Source organism: Bison bison, unplaced genomic scaffold, assembly GCF_000754665.1.
Source record: "Bison bison bison isolate TAMUID 2011002044 unplaced genomic scaffold, Bison_UMD1.0 scf7180017864368, whole genome shotgun sequence".
NCBI classification, from domain to species: Eukaryota; Metazoa; Chordata; class Mammalia; order Artiodactyla; family Bovidae; genus Bison; species Bison bison.
In genome coordinates, this window is record NW_011494940.1 from 3,827,425 (window position 1) to 3,849,425 (window position 22,001).

The 22,001-nt window shown below is 39.7% G+C and overlaps 1 protein-coding gene across 4 annotated transcripts in view; it reads right to left on the minus strand.

Annotated features, from left to right (window-relative positions):
* Positions 1-22,001, minus strand: part of GRIK1 (glutamate receptor, ionotropic, kainate 1) — a 473,915-nt gene that overhangs the window by 89,927 nt on the left and 361,987 nt on the right. For all 4 annotated transcript variants that reach the window (XM_010855823.1, XM_010855821.1, XM_010855820.1 and 1 more), the window contains one exon: positions 20,020-20,163. In XM_010855823.1, the coding sequence (XP_010854125.1) occupies positions 20,020-20,163 (144 nt within the window). The remainder of the gene's footprint in view (positions 1-20,019; positions 20,164-22,001) is intronic.

Sequence of the window (22,001 nt, forward strand, 5' to 3'; positions counted from 1 at the left end):
TTATTTTGGCTTTGGTCCACTAATGTCTCTTTTAGCCTCTTCCCTACCGTGAACATTGATGAAAATTTACTTCTGAATAATGGTCCCATATAAAAAGCATGAATATACCTCATGTCACTAGGTGTAATGGTTAGGGGTGACTTATGCAAGATCCGAGGGACACAGGAAGGGCCGTGCAGTTCAATGCCATCTTAATAGCTCAAATGGCGTCTTTCTCAAGCTGGCATAAGGATTACCCAAGTCTCCGGAGGTTGAGTGTGGGGAGTAATTGGGCTTTTGGAGACTTCACCGGGTGATTTTGGTGTGTACTGTGAGCGCTGCGTGTGCTAAGTTGCTTAAGTTGTGTCCAGCTCTTTGCGACCCCATGGACTGTAGTCTGCCAGCTCCTCAGTCCACAGGATTCTCCAGGCAAGAATACTGGAGTGAGTTGCCATGCCCTCCTCCAGGGGATCTTCCCAACCCAGGGATCGAACCTGTGTCTCTTGGGTCTTCTGCACTGCAGGCTGATTCTTACCCACTGAGCCACCTGGGAAGCTAGAGAACCTCTAGCTTATAGAATTGGTCAGAAGCATTAGCACAGCATAGAAGGTACTTTCGTGAACTGGCCTCTGCTCATCATTTATTTTTGACCTCCTACCATAATTCACTCTCAGCCACCAGCAAATCTATAATTATACAGAATCAGAATGCCCCTCCCCACCATGCTGCCTGCCACAGTCCAACTCATTCTCTAAAGCTGAGGCCAGGCTTCATTGTCTCTGAGAAAGCTTTTAAAGCAACTCACAGTGCTACCCTGTGACCCTCTCTGTACATTGAAGATGCCTTCAACCTATAACTCAGCCCAGACTAAGGCATGTCTTTGCTTTCATGTCTATCATTATATTAGAATCTGCTTTTCTGCTTTTATTGAAGTCACGGACCAGCTCTCGCTTGTTTATGGAGACAGTTCCTGTCAGAGCTCCTAGCCCTTAGCACGTCTTTCTCAATACTGATTATAAAGTAAATGTTTCAAAGCAATCTTTTTTTTTTTTTTTTTCAGAGCAATCTTGATAAATGGTACATATTAGTATTTGGGATTAAGTGGTTCTACTCTGGACGAATTTTCAAATACAGGTGATGAGGCAGACATCCTCTTCTTTCATTGTTGTAAAGAAGTCTAACTGTTCACCTTCACTCTGAGCTGATGGTCTTGCTTTTTTTTTTTACAGAACAAGCAGAAGTGCTGCATTACCACCACCATGTTCCCTGACCTATCTGTGAGCATCTACGCTTATATTCTCTGCTTTCCCTCCTGCAGCTCAAATGAGCTCTCTGTGCTCATATGCACATGTGCACCAGACTTTCTCGCCTCTCACCTACACAATGAAATTGTTCCAGCAGTTTCTCTCTCTCTCTTTCATTATCAGCTTGTTCCTGTCTGACTAGATCATTCCAATCAGCATACAGACATTGCTAGAAAATATCTCATCTTTGGGAAACACTCTCTCCATCTCATGTCAAATACACTAGACATTTTTACAATTGCTATTTCCTTTCACTCTTGCAACTGTGTGAAGTAAAAAATCATTAGCCTTGCCTTATGAGATGAGGGTGTGAGGTTCACAGAGCTACTAAGGACTCAGACCCTTAATTTCTGACTCCAAATACAGCACTTGGCTGAGAAGATGACCCAGAGTATAAACATGGTATTCAAGGAACAATATAGAGCCAGTGCATGAGCATCCAAAACCTTCTTGCTGATCTGTTTTTGACGCTCAGAGACTGCTGGGCCTACTCCTCTATCTCAGTTTCCCCAACTGCAGTAGGAGGGAATTGGGAAATTTGCCACATTTCCATTAACCTTGAAAACATCCTACCGTTCAATGATGCCATTTAGGAAGTATCATATAAAATAATTCTGCCAGAGGGGTCGAGCTGCTGCATCACTGAACTTTCAGAGAAGTTATGAGTTACTGTGTTCTCAGTCTAAGGCTTTCCATTTTTTTTTTTTTTTTTTTACTATTCTTTAAGTGCAAATGAGAGTAATGAGAACCATAGTGGACACAGTCATATTTTGCATCAAAGAAGTCTGAATCCTCACTGGTCAAAGGGAGCCAGATGCAGTAAAAAACCCCGATCATATTCTTCAGGGCAGAGCAATACTCTTGGCCACTGGCATCAGTGTCTTCTCAGGCTCTCATGGGGCAGAAGCACAGCTACACTGCAGAGGATTCTGAAGAGCTTTGCTGATGCTTTGAATTCCACAGGATTATTTGAGATATTTCAAAAATCAGTAAAAGCATAGACATGAAAAAAGTATAGTAACGTGTTTCGGGGAGTGTATGCTAGTTGGATGCCAAGAGATGGAGACTAAGGCTCTTTCTAAGCATCTTCAAATTCTGAAATCTTAGAGAGGCAGTGTATATAGAGACTGAGACCATTGACTTGATATTGTTCTAGCTGGATGGATGAAGTTCCATCTAGTAGGCTTCTCCGGTGGCTCAGAGATAAAGAATCTGCATGCAATGTAGGAGACACAGGTTCGATCTCTGGGTTGGGAAGATTCTCTACCATTGAGCACTAAACAGACCCCTGGCTCATCAGAATCCATTTACCAGTCACCAATTGCATGTCTTTTTTGTTTTTTGTTTTTTTTGCTTCTGATAACTTCAATTTAACACAATCCGAGTGACAAAGAGCTCCCAATGTGATTGACTTTCGATTATAAAAGATATCATCACTTGCCTTTGTCCACTTGTGAAATATTTAAGGCTGTCCTCATCTACCTTGGTGGTCAAGACCACAGTTATCTCTGCATTCCTCACAAGAAAAGTACATCAAACTATTCAGTTGATAGCTCAGTTGGTAAAGAATCTGCCTGCAATGCAGGAGACCCTGGTTCAATTCCTCGGCTGGGAAGATCCACTGGAGAAGGGACAGGCTCCCCACTTCAGTATTCTTGGACTTCATTTGTGGTTCAGCTGGTAAAGAATCCGCCTGCAATGTGGGAGACCAGCTAGAACAATATCAAGACCTGGGTTGGGAAGATCCCCTTGAGAAGGGAAAGGCTACCTACTCCAGTATTCTGGCCTTTAGAATTCCATGAACTGTACAGTCCATGGGGTCGCAAGGAGTTGGACACTACTGAGAGACTTTCACTTTCATCAGAGAAGAGAAACTTTATATCCTAGTACTCCAAACTGTAAGCTGCGCTAATAGCTCTTGTAACTGGATGGGTAAATGGGGTAAATCTGACCACCAAGTTTATGTAGACTTTATTTCAGTGGGCTGCCAATAAGTTGTGAGTCTATCACTGTACAATGTTCCTAGTTTGTCTGACATGAGGCAAAGAATAAGAGACTTTGGGAGTTGATGAGACTGTTAGGGTGAAGAAGTGGTTGGTCAACCTCCCTTCTATTTTTAGGACCCTTTAAAGAATTTTGAACTCACAGAGACAAAATGTTGATGTAATTTGCTCAAAAGTCACATAGCTCATCATAGGACTAAGTTGACACTGAACTGTTTCTTGATTTTTAAGACTCAAGTGTACTGTTGTGTGTGTTTGTGTGTGAATACATACATGTGTTACAAACACATCACCTTAACACATTATGACAGTCAATGGAGAGTTGATATACATATGAAACAATGAACATTATTAAGCTTTCTTTTTTAAAATGAGTCAGTCTGCTCCAAGGTTATATAAAGCAATTGACTTGCTAAGTCAAACACACAAATCTAACAAAGCAAAATAGTACTCTTGACTTCTGGTTATCTGCATTAAAAAAAAAATCTGAATTTAAATATTATTGTCAGAAACTTTGTTTTAAACTATGGCTGCTATAGACTGATGAGCTATGTCAGTATTCAGCAGGCTTGAACACAACTGGAAAACATCACCTCTTTTTTTATTTGTAACTCCAATAGGGTTTTTATTAGTGGGCTAGTGTTTGACAATTCTCTCTCTAGGTTTTGTTAATTGATTCATCTACCTTGTTCATAATTTTATTGATTAATATCAATGTTTCGCACTATCAATTTTTTATGCATTGTTGAGCACATGATTTCTAGTCTGGGATTTCTGAAAAAAAAATCAATCAATTATACTAAATGAATCACCCAGCACATTTTCAATATTAACCTTTGGCAAGGAGTCTCCCTTTTTGCCTTGAGTGCCTGAATAATGGGTTCCATTAACAATGCAGTATTTGAAAACAAAGGCTGCATATTGAAATGGCTGCCTGGTCACATTTCAGAAGGGTTGCAGTCATTAGGGGATTTATTCTCAAACGCTGTTCACATCAAAAGGGTAGAAACTTTAGAGTTATGAGATGTGAGTCTTAAAAAATATATATGGTTACGGTCTGTGCTACCTCTCTGGTATACACTATTAGGTCTTGTATTATGTTAACTATTATCTTAGCTATTATATATTGTCAACTATTTATTTATTATGCCTTGAAACATCATAATTGTATACTATGCTGATTGTGTCCACCATCTTTTCTCCAATTAATTGTCAATTCCTTGATGGCAAGAAATGGTTTACTCATCTTTGAAGTCCAATTCCTGCACTGGATAGACATCCAAAACACAGGAAGGAAGCAAAGTTGGATAAAGTAGCACTTCCAGAAGTTACACATTTTTCAGTAGGAGAAAGGCAGAGGGAAGGTAGCAGGACCTGGGAATTAGGATTTTGTTCCTACTGGCTGTGAGGCCAGTACCACCGTATAGAAAGCGGTGCAGAGGAGAGACATATCTTTGTGCCCCACTCCATCCTCCAATTCCCTTTCTTCTCATCCTAGAAAGAGCTGGGCAAGGTGACTGTCCAGCCTGCAGGTCCAAGAAGTAAAATCCTGTGATCTTCTCAAGGTCATGATGCCCTGGGTTGGGGGATTGGAGGCGCAGTCAGATTCAGTTTATTTGTGCCCCCCAAAATCAACTCTTATATAGCAGTTCAACTCTAAGGAGATTTTTCTTTGAATTTTGAGGGCTTACCTAGTTTAGAAATTGGCCTGTGAATGTACATGAAAAGAAATGATCCTTTTAAGCATTTACTGACTTCTTAATTAGTACATTCATTCATTTATTTAGAGAACCTTCCTTTTGCTAACACTTTATCATGAAATGCTAAGAGTAAGATCAAGAAATAAAGATACCTTGGGGAGATGGTGCAGAGAAAAGAGAACAGAAAAAGAATTTTATGTATTTCAAAAACTTGTCTGCACCTGATTCTGTCTCCTGAATTAAAGAATTAACAAACACTATTCATTGTGGTATTATCTCATTTGTTTTTAATTAAAGGAGGCCCACTCTATATCCATTGTACAAATACAGCCTTGATGGACTAACTGTACACTTATTGTCTTACTCAGGTCCCTAGAGTATGATACAATGACAAATATCTGAAATTCACCCTTCATTTAAGCAATGTGATCTCTGTCCAGTCATGCACAATTTTAAGCCAGTTCTCAGAAAAGCTATTTAAAACAAAATCTGAAGTATACATAATAATGGTGAGGAAAATAAACATTAAGCAAAGGAAGAAGTGATAAACATAACCTTTAGACCACATAACTTCTTTGTATGTCAGCTATTTCAGGAACTGAAATGATGCATTTATCATATTCTCATCTGTTCAGTATATAATTATTTTAACTATTATGTGTGTTGTTTATAACCCATTATCTTGCAATAACAGCTTGCATGGATCACTGCATGATTTAAAAATATAATGGCTTTCCTTGCCAATATTTGATTTCCAACTTTAAATCTGCTGACTTTAACTATATCTTTGCCATGAACTCTAGGTAAACTGTTTCTTATTTCCTAAGACTTCATCTTAGAATATGCACCTAGCTTTTCTTTACTCATAAACTCATTTCCTTTGGCACTGGTTTGTGTGATGACACGTTTTTCAAAATGGGGTGAATTGGTTTCTGTGGTTGCAAATCAATTAAATGGCAGAAATACAAATCTGAGACACAGTGGGTGGGAAGTGGGTGGGAATAACGTGCTTGTCTAATTATCTAGATAATGTGATCAATTAAATCTGGAAATCAAATCAGTCTGTCTTAAATTACTTTGGTCATATTAATCAAATTTTGTCTGTATTGGGTATATACATATTGTAGTTAATCAACATGCTCTTTTTCAATAAAGACAAAAATTTGGATTCCACATGGGTTAGATTCATAGCTTTCTCCAGTTAGCCTGATTGGGCGGGATATTGTGTTAAGAAAACATATTTATTTAGTTACCAAGCTTATTGAGAACTTGAAATGTGGCTGGTAAAAACTGAGGACTATAAGCTTAAAATTCAAACTGAATTTAAAAGACATTATGAAAACAGTTAATTTATTACATGTTGAAGTAATAATATTTTGGATATATTGGGTTAAATAAAATGCATTATTAAAATTAACTGCATCTGTTTGGTTTTGGTTTTTAATGTGACTACTAGAAAATCTGTGTGATTCACATTGCATTTCTATTGAACAGTGCTGTTCTAGAACAAATCTTGCATTTGTGCATAAGGATCCTCAGGATCCCTAGTAGCTCAGTCATGAAGAATCTACTTGCCAATGTAGGAGATACGGGTTTGATTCCTGGCCCAGGAAGATCCTCTGGAAATGGCAACACACTCCAATAATTCAATGCTTGGAAAACTCCATGGACAGAGGAGCCTGGTGGGCTACAGTCCATGGAAATCACATAAGAGCCAGACACGACTGAGTGACTGAACAACAACAATGGCATATTACTTAGATGTTCATCACAGCATTTTTTGAATGTGTAAAAGAAAAGGAGGCAGTCAAAATATCCATTCATGGGGAAACGGAGAAATACTCTGAAGTATATTTGCTTGCTTAGTCGTGTCTGACTCTTTGCAACCCTTTGGACTGTAGCCCACCAGACTCCTCTGTCCATGGGATTCTTCAGGCAAGAATACTGGAGAGGGTTGTCATTTCCTCCTCCAGGGGATCTTCTTGATCAGTATTCTTTTTATTTTCCTTAATGCATGAGTTGTTCCTTTGCTTGGATCCTTTGCTCTCTTAATATTTACATGCCCCACTTCCTCTTTTCTTTCAGGACTTTGAAAGAAACTCAGAACCTTTCAGAAACTCAGGTTTCTCATTATCTGTGAAGTGTTTTCTAACTACCCCGTGTAACAAAGCAATGCCTATTTCTCTATTCGAGGACCTCAGGACACCCTACTCTCTTCAGAACTTTGTTTTTCTGATAGACCTTATCATCATCTGAAGTAAAATATCCCCTTTTAAGTATGCCTCATTCCCCTACTACAGCATGAGAGCAAGGGATTTGTTTTGCTTACTATGGCAATCATGGTGTCTAAGTGGCTGCCACATACTTAGCAACTAGCAGATATTGAATAAATGCTGCTGCTGCTGCTGCTGCTAAGTTGCTTCAGTCGTGTCCGACTCTGTGCAACCCCATAGACGGCAGCCCACCAGGCTCCCCTGTCCCTGGGATTCTCCAGGCAAGAACACTGGAGTCGGTTGCTATTTCCTTCTCCAATGCATGAAAGTGAAAAGTGAAAGTGAAGTCACTCAGTCGTGTCCGACTCTTAGCGACCCCATGGACTGCAGCCCACCAGGCTCCTCCATCCATGGGATTTTCCAGGCAAGAGTAATGGAGTGGGATGCCATTGCCTTCTCAGGTTGAATGAATGAATGACGGAATACTAGATTTCAATGAAAGTGAATGAACTGGATAAATAATAAATATGCATAACTTACATATATTCCAAAACTTAAATAAGTTTGATAGTAAAGCCAATTCCTAAATGAAACCTATATGTGCAGGAATATATGTAGGCATATCCACAAAATGTTCACACTATATATACATTATATAATATATATACACACACAAAATATATATGTATATTGGGCTTCTTTCATAGCTCAGTTAGTAAATCATCTGCCTGCAATGCAGGAGACCCGGGTTCAATTCCTGGGTCAGGAAGATTCCCCTGGAGAAGGAAATGGCAACCTACTCCAGTATTCTTGCCTGGAGAATCCCATGGACAGAGGAGCCTGACAGGCTACAGTCCATGGGGTCACAAGAGTTGGACACGACTTAGCAACTAAACCACCACCACCACCATATATGTATATACATACGTATCCTCACATAATAGACATATATGTATACACATGTGCACATATATCTCTATAAAATGACATTTATTTAAATAAATTAAACACATGTGTGCATGTACACATATACACATGTATACATATACATAACAGACTGAGGTATAGAAAGCAAATTCTTCAATCAACATCGCAGGACCAGGACATTAGTAGCTGAATGGAAGGAAAGCGATAATTGACATGAGTCTTTGAATGTTATTTCATAAATAAAAATGTTATTTAGAATCACAGAAACTAAGGAGAACTTGGCAGAACCTCTCATTTTATGCTGACATCCCCTTTCAGCATTTCTGACAGGTGCTGGTTCACTTAGTTACTGACTGAATGTTTCAGGAGCAGGTCTCTTAGTACCTTAATGATAAATGAGATAATGCATGTAATTGGTTAAAATTGTGAACTTTGAACATTTAGGAACTGATGTAATTTTTCTGTCTGTTTGTACAGAAAACTGAAGCAGGGACCTGAAGACTTCAGTCTTCCTTTAGGTCCAAATGTCCTAAATGTGAAAGGATGCTGGAGTAAATGGTTTTCGCGTATACAGTGCAAGCCAGGAGTCAGAATGTAGGTAATTTTCAGTAGGTGCAGAATGAAAAATACAGATGGGTATTTGTCTGAAAAGTATTTAGAAATTTGACTGAGTTGGCTGCCAGGTCCAATGTCATCTAGTTAATCCAAGGGACAGCTTGTCCTGGCAATCAAACTCAAATGGCATGCAGTAATGGGAAGCATTACTCATTGGAACCACAGTAGGAGAAAATCATGTCAGAGCTTATGTTTCTCTAGGGATTTCTTTTCCAACTCTGTAATTTTTCATCAGGATCCCATTAAAAAAAAAAAAACAAACCCACTCAATACCGACATTTTAAGTAAAAGTCCAAATAAATATCAAAGCACATATAGGTGCCTCAGTGGAGAATTTTATCTTTTACTCTTTGATTTTTAACAGCTTATCTTGAATATCTTGTTTATGTATTCAAATTTGTAATCTTCATTCCTTCAAAATAAATCAATAAATTGTATTTTCATAGCAAAACAGTGGCAGAAAGCAGCCCTTATTTTATATAGCTCTCAGTGATATCCCACATACTTTGGCACTTGAAATAGTGTTTCACTCTTATGCAGGAAATTTATTTTGGACTAGATCAATTAGGAAATATTTATATAGTTTAAAATTTAGTATCAACTCAGTGAAATTTAATAACAGTTTGCTAGATTTTAACTTCCTGGGCTCAGTTCAACAAGCAGCTTTTCAATGCCTGTCACTACTACACAGCAATGTGAGGATACAAAGATAAATTGACTTTCTCCTTGTCCAAGGGAAAGATCTTATAGTGTCTGAATGAAGCATGTGAAGTGCTAACATAGAGACATACATGAACTATGAAATCCATTGGAGGACCCATCCCCACATAAATGTTCAGGAGAGGCTTGCTGGACTAGGAAAATTAATTCTAAGAGAGTGGTAGCCCACATGAAGAATGGGAGGCCGTGCTTTTCAGGTTGAAAGGAGGATGACAAAAGACTGGTTTGTAAGATCGGTTTTGTCAAGAAAAGAGCAACTCATTTGTCTTCACTGTATGAGAAAAGCATGGCAGACACAGGAAACCGTAAGCAAGTTGGTGTTTCTAGAGGTTAGAACACCTACCATGCATACGTGTACATCACTTTGCTTCTACGGGGAAAACAGCTGTAAAAGGGCTGACAGTCAAGATATGGGACCCAGTTAGAGGCTCTTTTGAGCTTCCCTGGTGGCTTACATGGTAAAGAATCTGCCTGCAATGCAGGACACCCAGGTTCGATCCCTGGGTTAGAAAGATCCCTTGGAAAAGGGAGTGGTAACCCACTCCAGTAATCTTGCCTGGAAAATTCCATGGACAGAGCAACCTGGTGGGCTACAGTCTGTGGGATCACAAAGAGTTGGACATGACTGAGCATGCCCACGCAAGGAGGTCCAACAGCTAAGAGTGTGGTGAGGAAGTCATCAAGGGAAGGAGAAGAAAGAGAGCCAACCATCCCTCCATTTCCCCAGAGTCTTCCAGCAGAGCTCAGGGAGAGGAGAAATTTGATGTAAAATCAAGTTGTGCAGTGGCTTAATGTTTTAAACTAGATATTCTAATTACTATGTTGAAATTAAAACTCTAGGACTTCCATTATCTTAGTAAACAAACAAAAAAAAACATAGTCTCTGTCCAATTTTCACTAAACAATTTTAAATGAGCAGTAGGAACAAAATAAATTGATTTTGTTGTCCCACTGGTTGTGTTTGTTTAATATACTGGTTATATCATAACTCACCAACATTGGACCTGTTATAGCAATACTAAATTTAATAGATCAAATGATAAATTCTATTTGGGAGTTTGTTGATATGTGGGTGGCAGCAGAACATCCAAGTGGATTTTTCCAATAGTGAAGCAACTGAATGAATTTATACCTAAATTCATTTTGGTCTAAATTTTGGAGAGAAATTGGGCTATACTCAAGAAATATTTGTTTCTCTTGAACATTTTTTTTCCCTTTTAGTTCTTTATGAGTGATGATTACTTCCAAACCAAGATATCTTTATAAACCCACAATTACCGTGGGTTTATCTGTTTCAATGAAAGCTATAGGAGGCTACCAATAAAAACTATCTAAAATACTATTTTATCTCAAGAACAGTAACTTTTGATCAATTTTGAATTTCTCAGCAGGCAATTTCCACCAGTTGTCTCTCCATATTTATGTAAACTCATATTTCACCATTTCTACATGGGATCACTCCATCTGAGCCTAACAGAATTCATGTTTCATTTATATTTTTGCTGTTCAACATGTTGAAACATGCTTGCAACCAAATCCTACCTTAAATATCCAGTTAAGACACCCTTTTTTTCTTTTTTGCTGAAGTATAGTTGACTTACAATGTTGTGTTCATTTCTGCTGTACAGCAAAGTTACTCAGTTATACACTCCTTTTCATATTCTTTTCTATCATGGTTTACCGTAGGATACTGAACATAGTTCCCTGTGCTATAAAGTAGGACTTTGCTGCTAATCCACCCCATATATAATAATTTGCATATGCAAATCCTAACCTCCCTATCCTTCCCTCCTCCCCTTGGTAACCACAACTCTGTTCTCTATATCTGTCAGTCTGTTTCACAGATACGTTTATTTGTCTCTTATTTTAGATTTCACATATAAGTGCTATCATACAGTGTTTGTCTTTCTCTTTCTGACTTCACTTAGAATGGTAATCTCTAGATCCAACCAAATGGCTGCAAATGGCATTATTTCATTTCTTATGGTTTAATAATATTTCATTGTATGTGCTTCCCAGTTGGCTCAGTGGTAAAGGACCTGTCTGCCAAGCAGGAGATGCAGGTTTGATCCCTGTGTCAGGAAGATCCCCCGCAGAAGGAAATGGCATCCCATTCCAGTATTCTTGTCTGTGAAATCCCATGGACTATAGCCCACCAGGCTCCTCTAAAGAGTCAGACACAGAAGAGTGTCATAAAAGAGCCAGACACACACTAGTGACTGAAAAACAACAACAACATTCCACAGGGCTTCCCAGCTGGTGTTAATGGTAAAGAACCCACCTGATAATGCAGGAGACATATGAAATGTTTGATCCCTGGTTGGGAAGATTCCCTGAAGCAGGGGAAGGCAACCCACTCTGGGAATTCCATGGACATAGGTGCCTGGCAGGGCTATAGTCCATAGGGTCACAAAGAGTCAGCCACTACTGAAACAACTTGGCACACATGCATGCACACACACACACACACACACACGTATGTATGTATATATATGCCACATTTTCTTTATCCATTCAGCTGTTGATGGACATTTAGGCTGTTCTCAAGTCTAGGCTATCATAAACAGTGCTGCTATGAACATAAAGGTCCATCTATCAAAGCTGTAGTTTTTCCAGTAGTCATGTATGGATGTGAGAGTTGGACTGTGAAGAAAGCTGAGTGCTGAAGAATTGATGCTTTTGAACTGTGGTGTTGGAAAAGACTCTTGAGAGTCCCTTGGACTGCAAGGAGATCCAACCAATCCAACCTAAAGGAAATCATCCTGAATATTCACTGGAAAGACTGATGCTGAGGCTGAAACTCCAATCCTTTGGCCACCTGATGGGAAGAACTGATTCATTTGAAAAGACTGATGCTGGGAAAGATTGAAGGTGGGAGGAGAACGGGATGACAGAAGATGAGATGGTTGGAAGGCATCACCAACTCAATGGATGTGAGTTTGAGTAAACTCCAGGAGTTGGTGATTGACAGGGAGGCCTGGTGTGCTGCAGTCCATGGGGTCACAAAGAGTTGGACACGACAGAGCCACTGAACTGAACTAAATTGAACTGCACCGATTTACATTTGTACCAACTGTGTAGGAGGTTTCCTTTTCTCCACACCCCCTCCAGCATTTGTTATTTGTAGACTTTTTAATAATGGCCATTCTGATTGGTGTGACATGGTAATTCATTGTATAAAATGAGTTTCAAACAGCCCAGCATGCATATGAGGTCCTTGAGATTGTAAGCATATTTGTATGTCTTCTGTGGGAATAATGATCTATGATTTAAATCAGTTTTGATACAGGGCCCATACCACAGAAAATAGCTAAGAACCACTGATTTAACCTAAAATCTGATTCACTTTGCTCTATGCACAGTTTACTGCCCTTTCCAGCACCTGTGACTACAGACTCTCATCTTCCAGATGTTTTGACATGCATACACCTCTATAGATCTTCCCACTGATTTCCCCATGGCCAGCTAGCACTTATTCTGGGTCCAGAGTAGCTCTTGTCACAGGCAGGAGAGTTTCAGTTTCCTCACCTCCCACTTTGAGCTATAATTTCCTAGACTGATCTGAGATGTGATTTTCCAGGCTTTTCTGTGAGCTCAGCACTCCTGATTGTTACCTAATAATGTCTTTGGGTCTCTCTGGAACAATCATGCATGTTTGATGACTGAAAGCTCCCTCATTCCCTGGCATCACTGCATTTGGCCTCTTGTGTCTGCATGCCAGTCTTCACTGAACTCCTGATTTTCCTGTGCCAGGTCCTGTCTTCCTTTTTACAAGCACTGCTACTTCATCTTGACTCAGTAATAACAATGATGATGCCAAATATCAAAAGCAAGACTGAGGTCCTTACATATGCTAGGCAATATACTTCAGGTTTTATATGTGTTGCCTCATTTCTTTCTGACAACCACTTTATATGATATACATTTTTAACAAGGATCTTCAATTTAATCTGCCTGCAGTGCGGAAGACCTGGGTATGATCCCTGGTTTGGGAAGATCCCCTGGAGAAGGGAAGGGCTACCCACTCCAGTATTCTGGCCTGGAGAATTCCATGGACTGTATAGTCCATGGGATCACAAAGAGTCAGACACAAGTGAGTGACTTTCACTCACACCCTTTTTGAGCAACCACTGTAGGGCAGATATTTTGCTCTGCTGTTGATATATTAAATGTAATCTTTACAGACATATAAAGTGGATATTTTTATCCTCAATTTGTAGAAGAAGCAATTGAGAAAAAAGAGGTTAAGTGGGTAAGTTTACACAGAAAACAAACACATTAAATCTCAGGGTCTACATTCCCAGTTCATGATATTTTGTTTTTTAGTAACTCAGTTGTGTCCAACACTTTGTGACCCCATAAACTGCAGCACACCAGGCTTCCCTGTCCTTCAGTATCTCTCCGTGTTTGCTCAAACTCATGTCCATTGAGTTAGTGCTGCCATCCAACATCTCATCCTCTGTCATCCCCTTCTCCCCCTGTCCTCCATCTTTCCCAGCATCAGGGTCTTTTCCAATGAGTCAGTTCTTTGCATCAGGTGGCCAAAGTATTAGAGCTTCAGATCACTCCTTCCGATGAATATTCAGGACTGACTTCCTTTAGAGTTGACTGGTTTGATCTCCCTGCAGACCACGGGACTCTCAAGAGTCTTCTCCAGCACCACAGTTCGAAAGCATCATTTCTTTGGCACTCAGTCTTCTTTGCAATAAGGAGTTCATGATCTGAACCACAGTCAGCACTCAGTCTTGTTTTTGCTGACTGTATAGACCTTCTCCATCTTCAGCTGCAAAGAATATAATCAATCTTATTTTGATATTGACCTTCAGGTGATGTCCATGTTTGTTATGACCAGTGCATTCTTTTGGCAAAACTCTGTTAGCCTTTGCCCTGCTTCATGTTGTACTCCAAGCCCAAATTTGCCTGTTACTTATCTCTTGACTTCCTACTTTTGAATTCCTGCCTCCTGTGAAGAAAAGGACATCTTTTTTTTTTGGTGTTTGTTCTAGAAGGTCATGTAGGTCTGCATAGAACTGTACAACTTCAGCTTCTTCAGCATTAGTGGTTGGGGCATAGACTTGGATTACCATGATATTGAATGGCTCACCTTGGAAATGTACAGAGATCATTCTGTCATTTTTGAGACTGCACCCAAGTACTGCATTTTGGACTTTTTTGCTGACTATGAGGGCTACTCCATTTCTTTTAAGGGATTCTTACCCACAGTAGTAGTTATAGGAATTAAAATTTCCCCTTCCTGTCCATTTTAGTTCACTGATCCCTAAAATGTCAATGATCACTCTTGCCATCTCCTGTTTGACCACTTTCAATTTGCCTTGATTCATGGACCTAACATTTCAGGTTCCTATGCAATATTGTACTCATTTCACATGCTAGCAAAGTAATGCTCAAAATTCTCCAAACTAGACTTCAACAATACATCAACCAAGAACTTCCAGATGTTCAAGCTGGATTTAGAAAAGGCAGAGAAACCAGAGATCAAATTGCCAACATGTGTTGGATTATATAAGAAGCAAGAGAATTCCAGAAAAACATCTACTTCTGCTTCATTGACTACGCTAAAGTCTTTGACTGTGTGGATCACAGCAAACTGTGGAAAATTCTTCAAGAGACAGGAATACCAGAACACCTACATGCCTTATGAGAAATCTGTATGCAGGTTAAGAATCAACAGTTAGAATTGGACATGGAACAACGAACTGGTTCCAAAGTGGGAAAAGAGTTATATATTGTCATCCTGCTTATTGAACTTATATGCAGAGTACATCATTCAAAATGCCAGGCTGCATGAAACACAAGCTGGAATCAAGATTGCTGGGAGAAATATCAATAATCTCAAATATTCAGATGATACCACCCTTACAATAGAAAGTGAAAAGGAACTAAAAAGAGCCTCTTGATGAAAGTGAAAGAGGAGAGTGGTTTTGATGTTAAAACTTAAAAGTCAGCAGTCAAAAGATGAAGATCATGGCATCTGGTAGATGATGGGGAAACAATGGAAACAGTGAGAGACTATTTTCTTGGGCTCCAAAATCACTGCAGATGGTGAGTGCAGCCATGAAATTAAAAGACGCTTGCTCCATGGAAGAAAAGCTATGACCAATCTAGATAGCATATTAAAAAGCAAAGACATTACTTTGCCAGCAAAGGTCCATCTAGTCAAAGCTATGGTTTTTCCAGTAGTCATGTATGGATGTGAGAGTTGGACTATGAAGAAAGCTGAGTGCTGAAGGACTGATGCTTTTGAGCTGTGGTATTGGGGAAGACTCTTAAGAGTCTCTTGGACTGCAAGGAGATCAAATAAGTCAATCCTAAAGGAAATCAGTCCTGAATATTCATTGGAAGGACTGATGCTAAAGCTAAAGCTCCAATACTTTGGCCACCTGATGTGAAGAGCTGACTCATTAGAAGAGACCCTGTTGCTGGGAAAGATTGAAGGTGGGAGGAGAAGGGGACGACAGAGGATGAGATGGTTGGATGGCATCACCGACTCAATGAACACGAGTTTGAGCAAGTTCCAGGAGATGGTGAAGGATGGAGAAGACTGTTGTGCTGCAGTCCATGGGGTCACAAAGAACTGGACACAATTGAGGGAATGAACAACACCCTCCTTTATAGTCTAACTCTCACATATGTAGATGCCTAATGTCAAAACCATAGGTTTGACTATATGGACCTTTGTCAGCAAAGTGATGTCCTGGTCTCTTCCTAAGACCCCTGACTCACTCTTCCACTAGAATCTATGACCTCAATAGATGAGTCTAGTCCCAGCTCTCATTTCTGTCTTATTGAATTGTGTCTGGATATGATATTCATGCAGGGTTGAATGACTGTAATTCTTGTTCATAGATTGTGTGTGTTCTTCAGGTATTTTGATGTTCATTTGTTCACTTACCCACTCATCTACTATTTATTGGGTGCTCATTTTATGTTCAATGTGTGCAAGTACTAGGGAATTGAGACCGGAAAAGCACAGCTTGGAGACAGACATACAACCCACTATGATGGTCTAACAACAGATGTAATGAAGGACAGGGGCCTGAATTTGTGAGTTGGGGCCATAGTCAGGAGCTAGTGCTTTAACTGGATCATAAAGGATGACCCAGAGGAGGCACTTCAATCAGAGGCAAGAGAATTTGGGAGGAGCATACAGCAAGTTCAGGGAGTCACAATGAGTTCAGTGAGTGTTGGGATGGAAGCAGGAGATGAGAGACGTGGCATAGGAGGTCCTGAAGGGATCACTATGGACCCTGCATATCCTGCTCAACAGTGAGGATTCTAATGAACGTGGATGAAGTCTGCCATTCCTCCACTGTATACTGATAGAATTTATATTGGTAGACAGTAGAAACCACATTTTATAATTTCAGAGAGATATCTCCTGTACTAAGTTGCGTGCTAAGTCATTTCAGTTGTGTCTGACTCTTTGCAACCCTATGGACTGTAGCCCGCCAGGCTCCTGTGTCCATGGGGATTCTCCAGGAACTCTCCTGCATTGGCAGGTGGGTTCTTTACCACTAGCGTTACCTAAGTTAATATTACTTGTATAATGGAGTTCCGGTTGTTGAGTGGAGATTATAATCTCCTCATATGATATAATCCTAATATGATATAATCTCATCATTTTACTCATTTAGCAAAAACCCAAAGAGATAACACTATAACATACCCTATCATGTTTAAAATATTCTTTAATTCTTTCTCTCTTTCTGGTCAGCCTGAAACACTGAAAGGTAGTTAGCTTGAGAGACCTGTCTGAAAGCCTTCCTGATTCTAAACGATGTGTGGATTGTCAGGGGTTAGTGCACATTGCAAGTACCTCCTGCTCGAGAAATTTACCTCCTGTGACGAATTTGATCTTCTCCCATGCACGCAATCTGCTGACTTGCTTCTTTACATTATTTCTGATTACAGGTTTGGAAATAGCTTAGAAAGTAACAGTTACTCAAAGAAAGGACCAAGGATTAGGATTATGTTTCCTAATCAAACCTGATGGGCTTCCCTGGTGGCTCAGTGGTAAAGAATCCACCTGCCAATTCAGGAGATACAGGTTCGATCCCTAGATTGGGAAGATCTCCTGTAGAAGGAAATGGCAACCCACTCCAGTATTCTTGCCTAGGAAATCCCATGGGCAGAGGAGTCTGGCAGGCTACAGGCCATGGGGTCGCAAGGAGTCTAAACAACAACAACAAAAACAGAGAGACTAAACAACAACAACAGATCAAATCTGATGGCTGCAGTCTTGTTGTATTAGGTATTCACTGAAAGAAACTTCTGCATGTTCTCACTTTTGCATGCTTTAGTTTCTTTTAAAGTCCCCTCAGTGCAAGTCTTTCAACAGGCCAGGGCATCACTCTTTATCTGATTTCCCATCTTTACTGCAGGTGCCTAAACCCTGCCAAAGGCAGCAGAAGACATCGTGACTCAGGAGACAAAAGAAAACATGAACTTAAGCTTTCTAATGCATCTCTTCTTGTACCCCAGCTGTGGAGCCTGAGAATAGGGAATTTATTCTTTGGAGTAAATGAATGTAAAATGCTGTTTTGCTTTCAATGTGGTCCCTCCTCTTCGAGCTCATTATTTCTTTATACATATCTAAATATGACTTAGTAATTTCACCTTTGTATGCAACTCAAATACAAGAAAAAAGGTGCTTGGGGTGCTCCAGAGTGTTTGATCCCAAACTGTAATGTGGTCTCATGCCTCTTCTTGTGCTGGGATGAGATAAAAGGAAACAAGCTGTTTTGTTGTTAAAGATCAAGGTGGCCTGAATGGCGATTCAGGACATAACCACGATCTCTATGGGGAAAGGAGAGGCTGTGTGATGTTTTCCTATTAGGCACAGTATGTCAGATTTGTGTGACTGTCAGAAAGCGTATTTCATTTCATGCCCAATTGTGATTTCTTTGTTGCTGTTGCCAGTTTTAAATTCCTGGCATCATCCTCAGTAAAGCCGAACGAGGGCTGTTGTGAGCAGTCCTTTCCAACGGTAAGAGAATAGCTCATATTTCAGATTCTTATTATGTCCCTGTCCTGTTCTTCCTAAGAATTAACTCTACTCGTTATCCTCACAATACTTATGTGAGATAGAAGGTGTTATTCCCATTTTACAGATGAGAAAACTGAGACACAGGGAGTCTAAGTAACTTACCCAGGTTATATTGCTCATACATGTTAGTGGAGCTGGAATTTAAACCCAAATAACCTTGCCAGGAATAGAGTGAGGTAAGAGAGGTGCCCAGGGCACAAAATTTAAGGAAACATTCCTTCTCAGTCTCCTGCATGTGCAAGATTCAAATTTGAGAGTGAGTGCCTCCTTAGATCGTGTGTCCAAGGCACTTTGTTGCTTGCCACACTTCAGTCTCAGCCTTGTAAATAACCTTGGTTTGGAGCCTGGGTAGTCTGTTAACCTTCATACCTCCTGTCTCTCTCATCCTGACCCTGACAGATTAGAGTCAGACTTCAAAGAAGAAGTAGATAGAAGAGCCTGTAGGTGCTCAAGAGATCAGCAGAGATAAAGCCCAAAGTAGATATCTTTCTTTAGATATCACCCTTCCTCTTGACTGGGCACTCTTTTCTTATACTGTGCTCCCTGCCATTCTTCTCTGTTAAGACTTTGTCTCACCCCAACCTTCTCTAGTGCAGAAAGGAATAAAGATACTCTTCACTTGAGAGGTAAATCTCTGATCCCATAAAGCATTAGAACAGCATCACAGCATATGTATCCTCAGTCAGACTCGCCTGCCCCCAGATACCTTATTTCATCTTTTCAAATCCAGACACACTCCGAGGTATGTGTTGGGGTCAGAGATAATCCAAGAATACATATCTAGAAGGCATCTCAAGATCTTAGAACAGGATCTAGTGAAGAGAAATTAAATTGTCTTTGAGAAAAGGGAAGGGTGCCCAGGGTAAGGTAATATTGAGAACTCACCTCCTCTCTCAACCCTGTGCTCTTGAAAATCCTTCAGTACATGGTGTAGGTTTCGAAAGGTACCAGATTTTTCAGTTTGCTGACAATTGGTGAAATAATCAGTGTATCATTAGAACAAAAGCTCCCTCTGTTCAGTCCTATAGAACCCACGACTTAGGGAAACCACTGGGGACTAGAGGCTGAGAATGGGGAAACTATCTCTAATTCTCTTCAGTGATAGACTGACCTATCTCATGACTCAACAGGTCATAGAATAAGCACCTGTGAGTTATTATGAACACTTGTGGAGGGCCAGAAGCAGCTGGGGCCTGAGTTGCAATAAAGGAAGGTGCATGTTATAATCTGGTAGCTTTTGAAAACTTCTCATCATCACACTGGAAAGTTCCTGGTAGTTCTTCTACACAATTTTTTACCAGTGAATTCCCAGCAGATAGGTTCATGATGGCATCTCCTCTCTCACAGACATCACGCCAACAGAGCCAAATGGGAAGGACCTCACCAAATGACATCATGCCAACAGAGCCAAATGGGAAGACTTCACCATGTGGACAAGTCCAGAAGCAGTAAGCCAAAGGAAGAGCCGAAGTGTAAACACGTGTCACTTGCCTCTTTGATCAGATTCATAAATCTGGGCCCAAGGCGCCACGGCTTGTGTCGATGGCACTGTAGGGAGCTGACGGTCAGCTGGGAAGCCCGGTGGGAGGCAATGGCCACCATGTACACAGCGTCATACATCAGAGCAGCTTCAGTCTGTGGAGGAAAACACAAGCCACATCTTCAATTCCAACTTTGCTTATATTCCTGTTTACTTGCGTAATCACTCTGCCCACTTCCTTATTTCCTATTTGTCCAATCTCAACAGCCATTTATTCTCCAGCTGAACACTTTTCCTTCTCCCATAGCTATTTTTCTCTAAAATAATACCTTGGTACCCTGGAGTAAATTGTAGTCATGGCTCTGCCTCAAGTTCTTTAAAAAAAAAGAAGAAAAGAAAAAAGCAACTTGAATCAGCCACAAAAGACCTGATTCAGGGAACTGGTATGTTTGGAGTGTTTTTTGTTAAACCCGGTGTTAAGATCAACTATCAATACATTGAGTTAGAAGCTCAATATTTCAGTATCAGATTTGGTCTCTCAGTGTCTACCTATCTCTTGTCTATTTACTTGATTATATTTTGTAGAAAGGGAGTGCTGTGAGCAAAATTAACATGTGATTTCTAGATAAAGATACTGATATTGGGCACTTCCATTGACCAGAGTCAAGAAGGCTGTAGTCATAGAATGAAATTCAATAGCAGATTTGAAGAGACCCTCAGAAAAACAGACCTCTGCAGCTTGCTCAAAAAATATGTGTTCTTGTTAGCACTTGCTTTCCTGATAGACATTGGAACTAGCCATTCCTTTGGGTCCAGGAGGTTGGCCATGTCATTCTTCAACTCATAAGATTTCTCTCATTTGCAAAATTTCACATAATACTCTCAGTATTTTCTGAAGTACTACCCTGTGCTTTTTTTTAAAAACGATAACATCATATAATACCTTTGCATTTTACTTGAGGATTTTGATAGCAACTTCAAACTAGTTCATTTGAAATTCTCAACAACCCCACAAAATAAACAGAACAGATGAATCAAGCTATTATTATTTAGGAAACTGACCTCCAGGCAGTATATTGATTTGTGTAGGTTCATACAGATAACCAATAATTTGTATAGTTAAACCAAAAATCTAGGTCACAGAATGAAGACTATGATGTAGTTTTCCAAAATAAGATGATTTATACAGCATATATTTATTCAACATTTATTGAACATGTCTTGATGGAGATAGAAAGAGAAAATAAGGGGAATTACATCTTGTATTCTATCATTCTTTAAGTCCAGAGAATATGTCTACTTTGAATACTTATTATTCTAGGCAATCTCTATCATTGCATTTTTCATATATTAATCTTTTTATTATATCTCTTTCTCGATAAAAGTGCTAAACTTCATTTTTTTAGTGGCTAGCACAATTCTTAACACGTGAAAGTTGTTTAAAAAATGTTAGATGAAGGAATTAATGTTATTTCATGCTTAAAATGAAACAATTTTTGTGAAAACTGTATAATTCCAAGGTTTTATGATGTATTTCTAAGATTAATTGCTTCACTCACAATTAATATGAGTGATATGTAGAAGCCATGATGGTGATACTTCTTAAAGCTTAAAAATATTCTGATCATTTCAGTTCAAGGCTAATATAATCAATTTTACAGATCAGAAAACTGAAGTTCAGGGAAATTAAGTGACTAGTCTAAGGCCTATCTATTGACAGAATGGGACTTTTAAAAATGCAGTCTATCATAATAGCTGACATTTATAGAGCACAACAAAGGTCCGTCTAGTCAAGGCTATGGTTTTCCTGTGGTCATGTATGGATGTGAGAGTTGGACTGTGAAGAAGACTGAGCACTGAAGAATTGATGCTTTTGAACTGTGGTGTTGGAGAAGACTCTTGAGAGTCCCTTGGACTGCAAGGAGATCCAACCAGTCCATTCTAAAGGAGATCGGTCCTGGGTGTTCTATGGAAGGAATGATGCTAAAGCTGA